Genomic DNA, 14,788 nt, shown 5'->3' with positions numbered 1-14,788 from the left:
CCAAGTGCTGTTTGACTACAAAATAGATTTGGTATTCAACAGCAGGTACCGTGTGATCTACTAGATGATTAATGATCATAAGAGTCAGAACACCATCTTGTTCATCTTTCCCTTTCCCAGGTCCTGCCAGAAGAGCACCGTGTACGTTTATCAGCTCTTGGTCCTGTGTCACCCGAGAAAGATGGGCTCCATTTTCTCATTTCCTAGGTACCATTCTCTGTAGCCGAGAAAGCACTGTCACCATATAACTGGGCCCATATTCTGTTCCAGTGCCAACCCCGCAGGCATTTGGCTTCTGTATATATAGGTTCGGCGTGTTAACAGAGTTCTGACGAATAGGCAAAATCAAAACAGTCAGCCTACCTTTTACTCCTTGCTGGCTGGTCATGGTCAGAGGCAAAGTATGTGTTGAGTGGACGACATGTGTTCCCAACGCCTTGCCTGACTGCTGGGAATGCTGATACACTTTAGGCAGGCTGGCCCCGTGGACTGGGATCTGACAGAGCTTCCCTGTGAAGTTTGGAGGGCACTGGCATTTGTCCCTCGAACTGCACTGGCCTCCATTCATACATGGAAGATGGCAAATTACTGTAACGGGAAAGAGAAAGTGTGAAGAGTTGGTTAGTTTCTCAAAATCTAAGTAACAATCAACCAATGTAACACCCCCAAAGCACAGCCATCATATTACCAATGACTTTAGAAATGGAAAACAGAGGAGAACCTACACTGGGACAAAAATATTTCCTTTTTTTTTTAACTATCTTTTTCTTTCCACCTTAAGTAAGTCATTTAGTTCTCCAATTGCCTGTGGTTGTTCATCCACAATGCTGGAAAGAATTCATGGGGAAAAAAAAATACATATATGTAAATATACATATTACTCAGGATATCTCTTACATTCTGTACTTACTTTGTTTTCCTATTACTAGTTTATTTACTGTCTTTCTAGATTATAAACTCCTTGGGGAAAGGAATGCTTGGTTTAATGAACTTTATATCCTCAGCAACTAAAATAATGTCCAGTTCATAGTGGACATTAAATATTTCTTCCAAGAATAAACAAATGAGAGTGCTAAAAATAATATCTGTTGAGAATCTTCTCTACATAAGGAACTGAACTAAGTGCTACCCAGAATAAGGGAGTAGAATAGTTTGAATCCTGCTTTACAGGAATTTGATATCCCACTAGGATAACAAGACCACAGTGAAACCTAGACGTAGCAGAGTGATTAATAGTTGGGAATTTATTGAGAATACCAAAAGGTAAAAGGATGTGTTTGGGTGAAGAATTTTATGAAGAGTTTTAAATTCTGGCTAAATTCAGCTTATGGCCAACCTCTTTACAACTAATGAATTCTTCCCATCAGCCTTTAAACTGATTGTATTTCCGCAGCTTAAAAAATAAGTCTCTCAACTCCATCCTCTTTCAGCTTCTACTCTGCTTCAATCCTCTCCTCCATGACCAAACTTTCCAAAAGAATTATCTGCCCACTACTAGCTAGCCAGCACCAAGTTGTATTCCCTTCTTTGTGTCTGTTCCCTTTCCCATCCCTCTCCTACACTGAAACTCCTCTTACTCAGGTCACTAATGGTCTCCGCATTGCTAACTCCATTGGTTGGATTTCAGTCTTCCCTTAGCTTCTGTGACATCTCACCCGCCTAGTTTGCTCTTTCCTCTTTGTCCTCTCTCTTGCTATTCTTTGCAGACTCCATTCTTTCCTTATCCTTTAAACACAGATGTGCTTCAAGATTTGATCTTAAAATCTGCTCCACTAGCCCTACACATTCTGATTTCATCCTATCATATGATGATGTCACTCAAAACCACATTTCTGAGCCAAAGCTTTCTGCTGCACTCCACACTGCCTACATCCTGTAGACCTTCTATAGACATCTCAGATGTCCCACTTGGAACAGGATCATCTTCCCCCTAACATCTCCCATTCACTGAGGCATGCTTAACAGAAATCTGAGGGTCCTCTCAAACCACTCAAATATCCAGTTCGCCAGGTCCTGCCTTCTAAACATTCATCAAATATGCCCACACCTTTCTCATCATAGAGATCCTGTTTTCTCTGAAACCTCATTTCCTACAATTCAGCTACTTTGAATTTGATTCCTGAGTGGACAGGGTTCTCTCACCCCTCCTCATGTTTTATCTACCCTGCATCCTTGGCCTGGAACACTCTTTCCATTTGCTTCCCAACATCCTCCCCGCTTGTCCACCTAACTCCTACTCACCTTTTAGACTCTGCTTAAACCTCACTTCCTGGAAGCATTTCCAGTTGCCCCTCATCTAGGTCTGGGCCTCTCCTCTGTGCTTCCATGGGCTCTCATTCATTGTTCATCATGCCCCTTGGCTTACTGCATTATAATCCTCTGACTTCGTTTCTGTATGTCCCATTCAACTAGAGCTCTGTGAGGTCAGGGACTTCAGTGCTTTACCCCTAACATGTAGCTCAGCTTTTAGAAAAAAATGCTGCAGCTCAAAAAAATTTACTAGATGAAAGAATGAACAGATTTATGGCTACTATTTTGTCAAATACCATTCTAGGTACTATAGAAGAAAGTAAAAGCTAACTGGAGCTGTTAGGTAATACATGATAACTAAAAATATGCATCAACAAATAAGTAACACTGGAAAATATAAAATGCAAATTCTATAGAAATTCAGAGAAAAGTCACTTCTGGGAAGTCAAAATAGACTTTTCAGAAGAGCTCACTTGAAATAAGTCTTTGAAGCTGGGGATTCAGAAAAACAGAAAGGACTGCATCCCAGAAGGATGGTATGTGAAAAGGCCAGAGGCAGGCAAATTTGGAAGATAATGAGAAAGCCTGTGTTGTTGAAACCCCAGATTCCTTGGGGAAAGGGGTCAGGTGATAAACTAGGAGATATAGACTTAACTCAGAGAATGGCTACAGGTCTGATAAAGAGTTTGGCTTTTATTCTGTAATTAATAAATCATTTTGGAGACTTCAAGGAGAGAATTTTCCAGGAAGATTACTCTTGTGATGGCATGCAGCATTAGCTGGAAAGGAGAGTGACCAAGTAGAGAAGTCAGATAAGAGAATATTAAAATAACTGAAAGACAACTTGAAAAACCCATGGATTAGGATTATGGCAAAAAGAACTGATAGAAACATGAAGTAATATAATATTATGATAGACAGGCAATCAGTAAAACGTGCAGATGGGACACAGGAAGTAAACAGAAGGCGAAGGAAGAGTTAAGACACTGAAGGAGAAAGAAAAGAACTGGAAAAAAATGACCAAGGTGACTGCCAAGAACTATGTCCAGGGTCTGACTATGGGGCAGATAAAGTCAAAACTGCTCATGCAATCTAGGGTCTGGAATATGCTTCCTCAAGTGTCTAATCTACACTGAGGTGCTGAGTAAGAAGAGTCAAAGCTGACTCTGAGGTTGACTCAAAGACTTCATAATTCCCAGTTCAATTCTAAATTGAACTTCTACTAAACAACAGCTTGTTGCTGGATGAGTTTAATGTTTATGCGTAGCCAAGAGTTTCAGTCAGTTCAGTTCAGTTGCTCAGTTGTATTCAACTCTTCACAACATCATGAACTGCAGCACGCCAGGCTTCCTTGTCCTTCCCTGTCCACTGGAGCCTACTCAAACCCATGCCCATCACGTTGGTGATGTCACCCAACCATCTCACCCTCTGTTGCCCCCTTCTCCTCCCGCCTTCAATCTTTCCCAGCATCAAGGTCTTTTCCAATTAGTCAGTTCTTTGCATCAGGTGGCCAAAGTACTGGAGTTTCAGCTTCAGCATCAGTTCTCCCAGTGAATATTCAGGACTGATCTCCTTTAGAATGGACTGGTTGGATCTCCTTGCAGTCCAAGGGACTCTCAAGGGTGTTCTCCAACACCACAGTTCAAAAGCACCAATTTTTTGGCACTCAGCTTTCTTTATAATCCAACTCTCTCCTCCATACATGACTATTGGAAAAACCATAGCTTTGAATAGCAGACCTTGGTTGGTAATGTCTCTGCTTTTTAATATGCTGTCTAGGTTAGTCATAGCTTTTCTTCCAAGGAGCAAGCATCTCAAACGGTTTATCACTGGAACAGAAGCACACTTTATTTTGTATGGTCAATCCCTGGGTCAGGAAGATCCCCTGGAGGAGAGCATGGCAACCCATTCCAATATTCTCACCTGGAGAATCCCATGGACAGAGAAGCCTGGCAGACTACAGTCCATGGGGTCACAAACAGTGGGACATGACTGAAGTGACTTGGCACAATATGCATGAATTTCAGTTAATACAGTTTAATTAAATAATACCAATCTCCCAAAACCATGGTCTGAACTTCATTTGCCACAGTATTAACTAGGTAACTTCACTGCTCTCTCCTTGGTCCACAGATCACTACATAAATAACAGATGTGTATCACAGCCAATAACCAATCATATCACTCCCTTCAGAGTCTGTTGGCAACTGATCCTGGCATATCTGTTATTCAGTTCATATATCCCCTCTCTCTTGAACCTCCCTCATACACAGACAGGAAAGCAGGTAGTTGAGTTGCCTCATCACTTCACAAGGACAAACTCACATGACATTTTACAGAAGTGTATATTCAAAATGGCCAAAAAAAAAAAAAAAATAGGCACAGCGAAGAAACAGAAAATGGTAACACTGGAAATGAAACTGGAAAGTGGTTGTGATGTAGGATAAAGATGGTCCCAAGGAAATGACATTAAAGGAACTCAGATATCCCACAACTTCGAAAGCACAAAGGTGAGTTGTTGAAACCTGATTCAAACTTAGAAAGGTTCACTAACAGGTTCACTAAGGCAAAGAAAAGATACTCACTCCACATCATACAGTATATGAGAAGAAAGTGAAAATACTCAGGAGACTCTCAAGTTCTACTCAAAGAAATAAAACACTTTAATTCTCAGTGTTTCTAACACTTTAAATCATAGGGCACTTCATAAATATTGCCTCTACTATTTTTTCCCCTTTCCCTATACATACATCACCTACAGTAAAAGAATTTTAATGTTTTGACCAAAAAAAAAAAAATTTAACGCGATGGAACTAGTAATTTCCCCATTGATTATTAAGATTGTTTTGCACACTTACAGCTTCCATGGTCATTTTTATGGTGCTGGTGCAAAGAGGTCTACCTATCACCTTTACTAAAATACCATCTTTATTTTTTTTTTTAACAAAGCTGATATTTATTTCTAGTATCAATAGTAGATTTTGAAATCTAAAATTTAATTAGCTTTGTTTAAATCTGTTTTTAAACCTTGGAGATAGCTTCCACACAAACATTTCAAAAACAGTACCAGTCTAAGTGGATACAGCAATAATCCCAGAATAGAACTCCAGCAACCCTGTGTCTCTCTGGTCATAAAGGAAACCACTTCTGCTGACTTATTTCAACCAGTAACTGGCCACTGTTTATAACCATTTATGAATGAGAAATAAAATACGTATTTTCCTGTTCCAGCATTTTCACAAAAATCTAAATTATAATCTAAAATTCTTTGCCTCAATTCACTCACTGTGCATTGAGTCCTTTGTAGCAGGTTGATCTTTTTAAAGCTAAATAGTCTTTTATGTCAAAGAAAACAAATTTAAAATCACCCTACAAAAGTTAAGGATTTGACTATGAATAGTTTCTTTCTGTTTCAAAAGTTCATGCCACTCTCAAAACATTGCCTGGTGATATATAGTCTGGGGTGCCACTGTTCTATAAAACTTTCTCAACACATGAAGAGGAAAAAGAGTAAGTTATCTTTAAGGCTGCCTTGAGAAGCCTGTGGTATGCTAGTTGTAAGTCTACCTATGGCACATATATTTTAGAACACATAACTGGAAGGTGTAATATAGAATGCTGGCTGAGAAATTTCATAACCTTGCGAGCTCGACATCTTGTTGGCCATCACCATACTTCACTTCATTGCATCTTACAGTCACCTGGGACCTACCACAAATAACAAGAGGTATGTGTGCCTTTAGCCTGTTATTCCAAAGAGTGTAATTTCATGACAACCACTCCAAGCATCTCATGGTACGACTATAAAAGGTCGCAATGAGCAAAAGGATCCAGGCTGGAAGAAAAACTTGGAGGATTTAAATATGCCCAGCGTTTCAGTACATTCCACCATTCACGGTGGTCTATAAAACAACTAGCAGGCCTCAACAAATGAGGCTCAGAGGATAATATTCACAGTCTACACCACAACTGGAACTTAGTTTAAATGAATAGGTACTGATCTGTATACAAATATGGGCAAACTGAATTTTCTACACACTGGGGCTATAAAAAGCTAGACTCTCATTCTTCCCTGTTATCTTAGCTGACTATAAAAATATTTCAGCTGCTTGTCCCCAAAAGGCGCTCTAAGAATGTACTTGACTTTCCTAAGGCAACTCCCAGCAACACCCTGGCCCCTCTACCCACCCCCTGGCTTTGTTTGCCAGCAGACTGCTTCAAGTTATTGTGGTTAAGGCAGAGCAGAGCAAACAAACTCCCATCTGAAGGAAAACCGACATCTGTCGTTTTGTAGAAGAGACACACACATGATTTTGATTTGAAGAGCTACTTCCACTTTCCCACTTGTCTCTTATTAGGAGAATAATGTTCCCTTAAAGGCGTTCAACGTTTTGGTTGCCGTCCCTTGCAAGGTGAAAAGAAAAGTAATAATATTTTTAGAAAGTGCAAGTTATCACTTTATCTCTCCCCTAAATATACCTATCTTGCTCTCTTTTAAAGGATACTCATAGATTCTATTCAGCCAGAAAGTAGGTTAATAATGTAGCCATTTAAAGCTTTCAGATAACAAATATGTCAGATAATAAACATTGCAGCAAACCATTGCTCATTTTTTAAAATTTATTTTTAATTGGAGGATAATTGCTTTACAATGTCGTGTTGGTTTCTGCCATACAACAATGTGAATCAGTACCCCCCTTCTTGAACCTCCCACCCTTCTAGGTTGTCACAGAGCACCAGGTTGACCTCCCTTTCCACTATCTGTCTGTTTAACATATGGTAATGTATATGTTTCTGTGCCACTCTCTCAGGAAGCAACAGTTAGAAGTGGACATGGAACAACAGACTGGTTCCAAATAGGAAAAGGAGTACGTCAAGGCTGCATATTGTCACCCTGCTTATTTAACTTATATGCAGAGTGAAGTGAAGTGAAGTCACTCAGTCGTGTCCGACTCTTTGTGACTCCAGGGACTATAGCCTACAAGACTCCTCTGTCCGTGGGATTTTCCAGGCAAGAATACTAGAGAGGATTGCCATTTCCTTCTCCAGGGAATCTTCCCGATCCAGGGATTGAACCCGGGTCTCCTGCATTGTAGGCAGACGCTTTACCGTCTGAGCCACCAGGGAAGCCATCATGAGAAATGCTGGGCTGGAAGAAGCACAAGCTGGAATCAGGATTGCCGGGAGAAATATCAGTAACCTCAGATATGCAGATGACACCACCCTTATGGCAGAAAGTGAAGAGGAACTAAAAAGCCTCTTGATGAAAGTGAAAAAAGAGAGAGCGAAAAAGTTGGCTTAAAGCTCAACATTCAGAAAACGAACATCATGGCATCTGGTCCCATCATTTCATGGGAATTAGATGGGGAGACAGTGGAAACAGTGTCAGACTTTATTTTTTGGGGCTCCAAAATCACTGCAGATGGTGACTGCAGGCATGAAATTAAAAGACGTTTACTCCTTGGAAGGAAAGTTATGACCAACCTACATAGCATATTGAAAAGCAGAGATATTACTTTGTCAACAAAGGTCCGTCTAGTCAAGGCTATGGTTTTTCCTGTGGTCATGTATGGATGTGAGAGTTGGACTGTGAAGAAACCTGAGCATTGAAGAATTGATGCCTTTGAACTATGGTGTTGGAGAAGACTCTTGAGAGTCCCTTGGACTGCAGGGAGATCCAACCAGTCCATCCTAAAGGAGATCAGTCCTTGGTGTTCACTGGAAGAACTGATGCTAAAGCTGAAACTCCAATACTTTGGCCACCTCATGCGAACAGTTGACACATTGGAAAAGACTCTGATGCTGGGAGGGATTGGGGGCAGGAGGAGAAGGGGACGACAGAGGATGAGATGGCTGGATGGCATCACCGACTCGATGGATGTGAGTTTGAGTGAACTCCGGGAGTTGGTGACGGACAGGGAGGCCTGGCGTGCTGCAACTCATGGGGTAGCAAAGAGTCAGACACGACTGAGCAACTAAACTAAAGTGAATGTATATGTTTCTGTGCTACTCTCTCAACTGTCCCACTGTATCCACAGGGCATAGACTGTTCTCTATGTCTGTGTCACTATCCCTGCCCTGCAAATAAAACCATTGCTTATTTTAAGAACCTATCCCTCTTCTTAAAAACCTGCATGCTTCCCATTTAATTCAGTATGCATCACCCCACCTCCTACCCCCACTGCATCAAAAAATAAAATAAATAAATAAATAAAGCTGAAAGCCAAGATGGAGAGGTCACATCTCTTTGGAGCGAAGACAGAGGAGCTGTCCTACACATGAGCCAAGAAAGGAAGTACAGAGATTAGTAGGCATTTACTAAAATCTAAGTTTGATTTTGTTGTTGTTGTTGTTGTTTTGAATACAGAGATTTACCATTGCTGTGCTCCAAAATTGCTTAGAGTCTATTCTTGATTATCTGTCTGATAACTTAAGCAGAGTCCCAGACGGAACCAACAAAACATCTGTGATCCAGGCTGTCTGGAACAACCTGTCCAAGGAGGTGACATTGTGCCTAAACCTGAAAGGAGAAGAATCTAGTGATGTGAACACTGGCAGGAGGGTGTTTGCAGAAGAAGAAATAATAGGAGGTAAGATCTTAAGGTGAGACAAGGTTTAGAAGGGCCCAGAAACTGAAGGAGGCAGATGTGGTGGGAATGTCAAGGGAAAAGAGAAAGTGAGGAAAGCTGGCTGGAGAGACAGAGCAGGGGTAGACTCCTCTTTCTTTCCACAAGGATATTTGCTGTTGTTGCTCAGTTGTGTCTGACTCTTAGCGACCCCATGGACTGCAGCATGCCAGGATTCCCTGTCCTTCACCATCTCCCAGGTTTTGCTCAAACTCATGTTCATTGAGTCAGTGATGCCATCCAACCATCTCAACCTCTGTCATCTCCTTCTCCTCTGCCTTTAATCTTTCCCAGCATCAGGGTCTTTTCTAATTAGTCAGCACTTCGCATCAGGTGGCCAAAGTATTGGAGCTTCAGCTTCAGCATCAGTCCTGCCAATGAATATTCAGGATAGATTTCCTTTACAATTGACTGGTTTGATCTCCTTGCAGTCCAAGGGACTCTCAAGAGTCTTGTCTAACACCACAGTTCAAAAGCATCAATTCTTCGGTGCTCAACTCTCTTTATAGTCAACTCTCATATCCGTATGTGACCAGAAAAACCATAGTTTTGATGATATAGACCTTTGTTGGTAAAGTAACATCTCTGCTTTTTAATCTAGTGTCTAGGTTTGTCATAGCTTTCTTCCAAGGAGCAAACGTCTTTTAATTTCATGGCTGCAGTCACCATCTGCAGTGATTTTGGAGCCCAGGAAAATATAGGGCCGCCTCTAAAGCTTTCCCAGCAGTAAAAGTCCACCTGCAATGCAGGAGCCGCAGGAGACATGGGTTCAATCCCTGAGTCGGGAAGATCCCTGGAGGAAGGCATGGCAACCCATTCTAGTATTCTCACCTGGAGAATCCTCATAGACAGAAGAGCCTCACAGGCAACAGTCCATAGGGTTGTAGAGAGTCGGACATCACTGAAGCGACTTAACACACATAATAGCAGGCACCATTAAAACAGGAAAATCATAAGTTAAAACTCAGGACCAGGATAGATTAAGACATACAAAAGACAGAACCAGAGGAAGAGAGAGGACAAAGATAAGTAAGGTTAAACAGAATCACCTATTGTATGTACGTGAAATGTGCACTGTAAACTAGGCTTTGAGTTCCTGGACCTCATTTTAAATTTCTGAATAACTATTTAGCCAGACTGAAGTTAAATTCTTAATTTAAGACTCAAATCGTCTTAATTTAAGACTCTATATAGTAAGATGACTTAAAAAATTATTTTTATTGATTATCTATGCACGTGATAATCACAGTGGGCTGTATGGTGGTCTCCCAAAAGATATGCCCATGTCCTGTGAACACCCAGAATCTGTGAATATTACTTCAGGTGGCAGATGAGTAAAACAAATCTAATGAATTTCTGAGAGGAGGCACTTAACCTGACTTATCCAAGTGACCTCTCATTTCAATGAAAAGGTCCTTTGAAGAATGAGGTCCAGTGCCATTTGGCCAAAGAGGAAGAAGCAATATGACAGAGGCAGAGATGGAAATGATCCAGCCAGAAGTCAGGGAGCACTGACAGCCGTGAGGATTGGGAAGAGTCAAGAAAGGGACTCTCCTCCTAAGCCTCCAGGTGGAGGGTGGCCCTCTACACCTTGATTTTGACTTTCTGGTCCCCAGAGCTATGGGAGAATACATCTCAACTGTTTTCAGTAAGAGGATTGTTTCCTTAATTTGTGAGACATGAGACTAATGTTTTTCATAGTACACGTAAAAGGGGAAAAAAGAGTCCAGAGAAGTCTTGGGGCAAGGGAAGAATGCTTTCCTAAAAGCTAAAAACGCACCCACCACAATCTATGTTTTACTTGCTCTGTAAATTAAGATGACCATTTTCATCCCATCCCCATCTATCAAATACTACACTGGACTAGAATGAAAGGAAATGCACATTTCAACAAATGCAAACCTTAATACAAACAAAAACCCCACGATTCTAATTTTTACTGCTGGTGTGCATTAGCAAATGCTTGGATAGTACGTTCTGTTTATAATAGGGGCGATAGGAAGCCCTGCCACCCACACGCTCACCAGAGCTTCCAATTTGGGATGAAGTCATTCATCATCTCCACTTTGTTTATGGCTTTCTGTTCACGGATCATCAACCTCACCATAGCTGTGGGCTCTCTCATTTGATCCAGTTTTATATTTTGCATAACCTAGGGAGCTTTCTGGGGTTCCCAGGTGGATCCAGACAGTAAAGAATCTGCTTGCAATGTGGGTAGACCTGGGTTCAATCCCCAGGTTGGAAAGATCTGGAGAAGGAAATGGCTACCCACTCCAGTATTCTTGCCTAGGAAATCCCATGGACAGAGTAGCCTGGCTGGCTAGAGTCCACGGGGTCACGAAGAATCAGACACAACTGAGCAACTAATCCTTTCTTTCAGGGAGCTTTCCGTATCAAGCAAATCATAAAATTCCACTTTATACCCTTCATCCATAGAGGCTTGCTCTCAGTAACTCCCAAACCTAGGGCTCTTTGGCCTTTAGGAATAACACAACAACATCTTCAGGTTGCAGAGTAATCAATCCCATACACCTTGGGGGACTGAGGCAAGTCATTTCACTTTGGTGGATGACTGTGCCTGCCTCTGCAAAAGGGGGGGTGGTCCAATGACATAATCCACAGGTTCTTTCCCATTTCTGTAATTATGGTTCTCAAAACCCAAGGTAGTAGAGTGAAATTCAGATTTCCTCATCTCACCTAATGTGACTGACACAATATAAATTTTTTAAAAGGAACAAATACATATTCAGTCACTTGTAATTTATGTAGAAGAGGCTGGGGTTAATTTGCCACATGATGTGCTTTCTTTTTATTTTAATGTATAGTCAGACACTGATTCAAACATAGTTGCCTACTTAGCGACAAAGCAGTTTATAAAATGCCCAAATGTTTAGGAAAAGCTGACCTCACTTGAAAGCATTATGTAAACATAATGGGGGAAGTGATAGAGCTTTAGACTAATGGACAGGGAGATAGGTTCTATAAAAACGATGCCATGCTTCATCCCTAAAGACTATACCTTTTACAGTGGTATCACTGTAACTATCTTCAGAGAAACAAAGTCATTTTAGCTATTGTAGCAGGGCATTTTCTTTAATATCATTGCAAAATGCTTTCTCAAAAAAAATACCACTTAAGTTATATATGATATTAAAAATAAGTTTAAAAAAATGTACTGCACCACTATAATTTGCAAACTTGGTCTGGAGAACCAAGTTCATACTCTCATTAATTATTATCTGCTTGTTATTTATTTATTCTTGAGCCATCAGGATAGGATTAGTTCAGTTCAGTCGCTCAGTCATGTCCGACTCTTTGCGACCCCATGAATCACAGCATGCTAGGCCTCCCTGTCCATCACCAACTCCCGGAGTTCACTCAGACTCACATCCATCGAGTCAGTGATGCCATCCAGCCATCTCATCCTCTGTCGTCCCCTTCTCCTCCTGCCCCCAGTCCCTACCAGTATCAGAGTCTTTTCCAATGAGTTAACTCTTCGCATGTGGTGGCCAAAGTACTGGAGTTTCAGCTTTAGCATCAATCCTTCCAAAGAAATCCCAGGGCTGACCTCCTTTAGAATGGACTGGTTGGATCTCCTTGCAGTCCAAGGACTCTCAAGAGTCTTCTCCAACACCACAGTTCAAGAGCATAAATTCTTCGGTGCTCAGCTTTCTTCACAGGATAGGATTAGAGATTAATCTAAATTTATAATTTTAAAATATTTGAGTCAAAACCTTGACATAGAGACTTCCCTGGTGGTCCAGTGGCTAAGACTCTGCCACACTCCAATGCAAGGGGCCCGGGATTCCATCCCTGGTCAGGGAACTAGATCCTACATGCCACAATAAGTTCACATGCTGCAACTAAAGAGCCCGCATACTGCAAATAAGACCTGGTACAGCCAAATAAATAAGTATTTTTTAAAAGAGTAATTAAAAAAAAAAAAAGCTCGACAAACATATCTAATTTGAGAGCACATATCTAATGGCACTCAACCTCCTGACTTCACAGCACATCCTAATTCTTGCAGCCCTTTCAAGTCTGGTCTAAATATGGCCTCCAATAAAGAAACTTTCCTCCAAAGAAAGGGAGATACTGAATAGAAAGAAGCCTAGAAGCACTTGCAAACACAGAGGGGGCATCTAATATTTAATAATTTCTATGTCATTTATCAATCTGCCTTGTATTATAATTATTTTTCTCTTCCTCCTACTGGATTTTAAATATAGAAGGAAAGAGGCCATAATGCTTTTTCTTCTTTGTACTGCTCCCATATTTCATAGCACAGCATTTTGCAGACAAAAACTCAACATGAAAAAATGTTGCCATTAATTCCCTAAAAATTCAAGACAGGAAAAAAATGCAGCATTTATCTCTTGTAACACTCCTCATTTCTTTCTGATGCTGTTTAACTTAAGCATACAAAGGACTTCTTCAGCTTACAATGTGGTTATGTCCCAATAAACCCATCTATAATATCAAAAGTCAACAATGCATTTAATACATCTAACCTAGCAACCATCCTAACTGAGCTTTGTCTACCTTAAACGCTCTCAGAACACTTATAGTTGGGCAACATCATCTAACAAGCCTATTTTACAATAAAGTGTTGACTATCTCATATACTGATTAAATACTGTACTGAAAGTGAAAAACAGAATGGTTGCATGTGTACAGAAGAGGGTTATTGTATGTTGGTGTTTTACACTCATGATGGTGAGACTCCTGGGAATGCAGTGGCTGCCACTGCCCAGCCTCATGAGAGAGGATCCCAGCACTTACCATTAGCCCAGGAAAAAGATCAAAATTCAAAGTACTGTTTCAACCAAATCCACATGGCTTCTGAACCATCATCAGGTAAGCTGAACCCCTGTAAATTGGGGGCCTTTTATACTAAAGCAGTAGTTTTCAAACTATGTTCCATAAAGCGTTACAGTGCTAAAGGTGCTAAAAAGGACCTGTTAACTAACCTAATTCAATCAACTTATTCACCAAAAAGTGAGCTACAGAGATTGTGTGCTTAGGTTCCAGGACCAGATTGTGACAGACATGAGATTGAGCCCATGTTCCCTAAACCCTGATCCAGTGCTCTTTTCCACATAGATCTTATGATGGAAAGACTAAGAGGTATCCTTCGAGTCTCACCACATGGTCTTGTCCCAAGTCTTCCCTTCCTTCTTCCACAGAAACAGTTTTCATAACTGGTCACCAGATGTGCAACTGGGGCAAAACCTAACTTAGATGGCGATCTGGCCAGCTATAGATGAGGCACACTCAGGAAATCCTCCAGGGGTCGAAATACATGAGCTGAAACATATCAGGGCTTCTTTTTTTAAAGAAAGAAGGATGTACAGACATCAGAGGAAGAATCAGAACAAAGTCAAAAACAATGGAATGAATAAAGAATCGAACAGTGCTTGTGGACAGCACAAAGAACCCTTCCACGAGTGCAGAAAGTGCTCCTGCACTCTGCTGACCCATCACTGTCCCCCTCCGTTCCCGTGAGGTGAGAAAAGGCAGGCCTGAAGCTCAAAAAGTGGTGTCGGCTCATTCAGTGAAGTTTTACTCTACGTCTGCCATAGCAAGTACTGTTCTAAGCCCATGGCAAATGTCAACAAACCAAGCAAACCAAAATCTCTGCCCTCACAGGCTCGTCCCTTCTGTCGTATCATCATCTTTGCGAGACTATGGGCATAGGAGAATCTTGGTTCAGGGCCCAGGAGCAGGACAGGGTTAGAGGAAGGGTTATTCTCCCAGTTCTACAGGTTATCAACCACCTCTCTCTGAGCGTGAAGTGAGGTCAGGCAGGGCACTGCACTGGGTGTTCTGGGGAGCGACCTTCCACAGTGTGGGGTGAGGACTCTCTCTCTTGGGGCTTCATCTGCAGTGGGCCTTGAAGGGTCTGGAAAGAA

At 41.3% G+C, this 14,788-nt stretch overlaps 1 protein-coding gene across 1 annotated transcript in view; it reads right to left on the bottom strand.

The window, feature by feature from the left end:
- LTBP1 (latent transforming growth factor beta binding protein 1) overlaps nt 1-14,788 on the bottom strand; it is a 456,857-nt gene that overhangs the window by 219,357 nt on the left and 222,712 nt on the right. Inside the window, exon 6 of the mRNA XM_052648703.1 lies at nt 364-588. Coding sequence (XP_052504663.1) covers nt 364-588 — 225 coding nt within the window. The remainder of the gene's footprint in view (nt 1-363; nt 589-14,788) is intronic.

This window comes from Budorcas taxicolor, chromosome 11, assembly GCF_023091745.1.
Source record: "Budorcas taxicolor isolate Tak-1 chromosome 11, Takin1.1, whole genome shotgun sequence".
Classification (NCBI taxonomy): domain Eukaryota; kingdom Metazoa; phylum Chordata; class Mammalia; order Artiodactyla; family Bovidae; genus Budorcas; species Budorcas taxicolor.
Note: the sequence above shows the minus strand (reverse complement) of the source record. Positions and strands in the feature narration are given on the sequence as shown.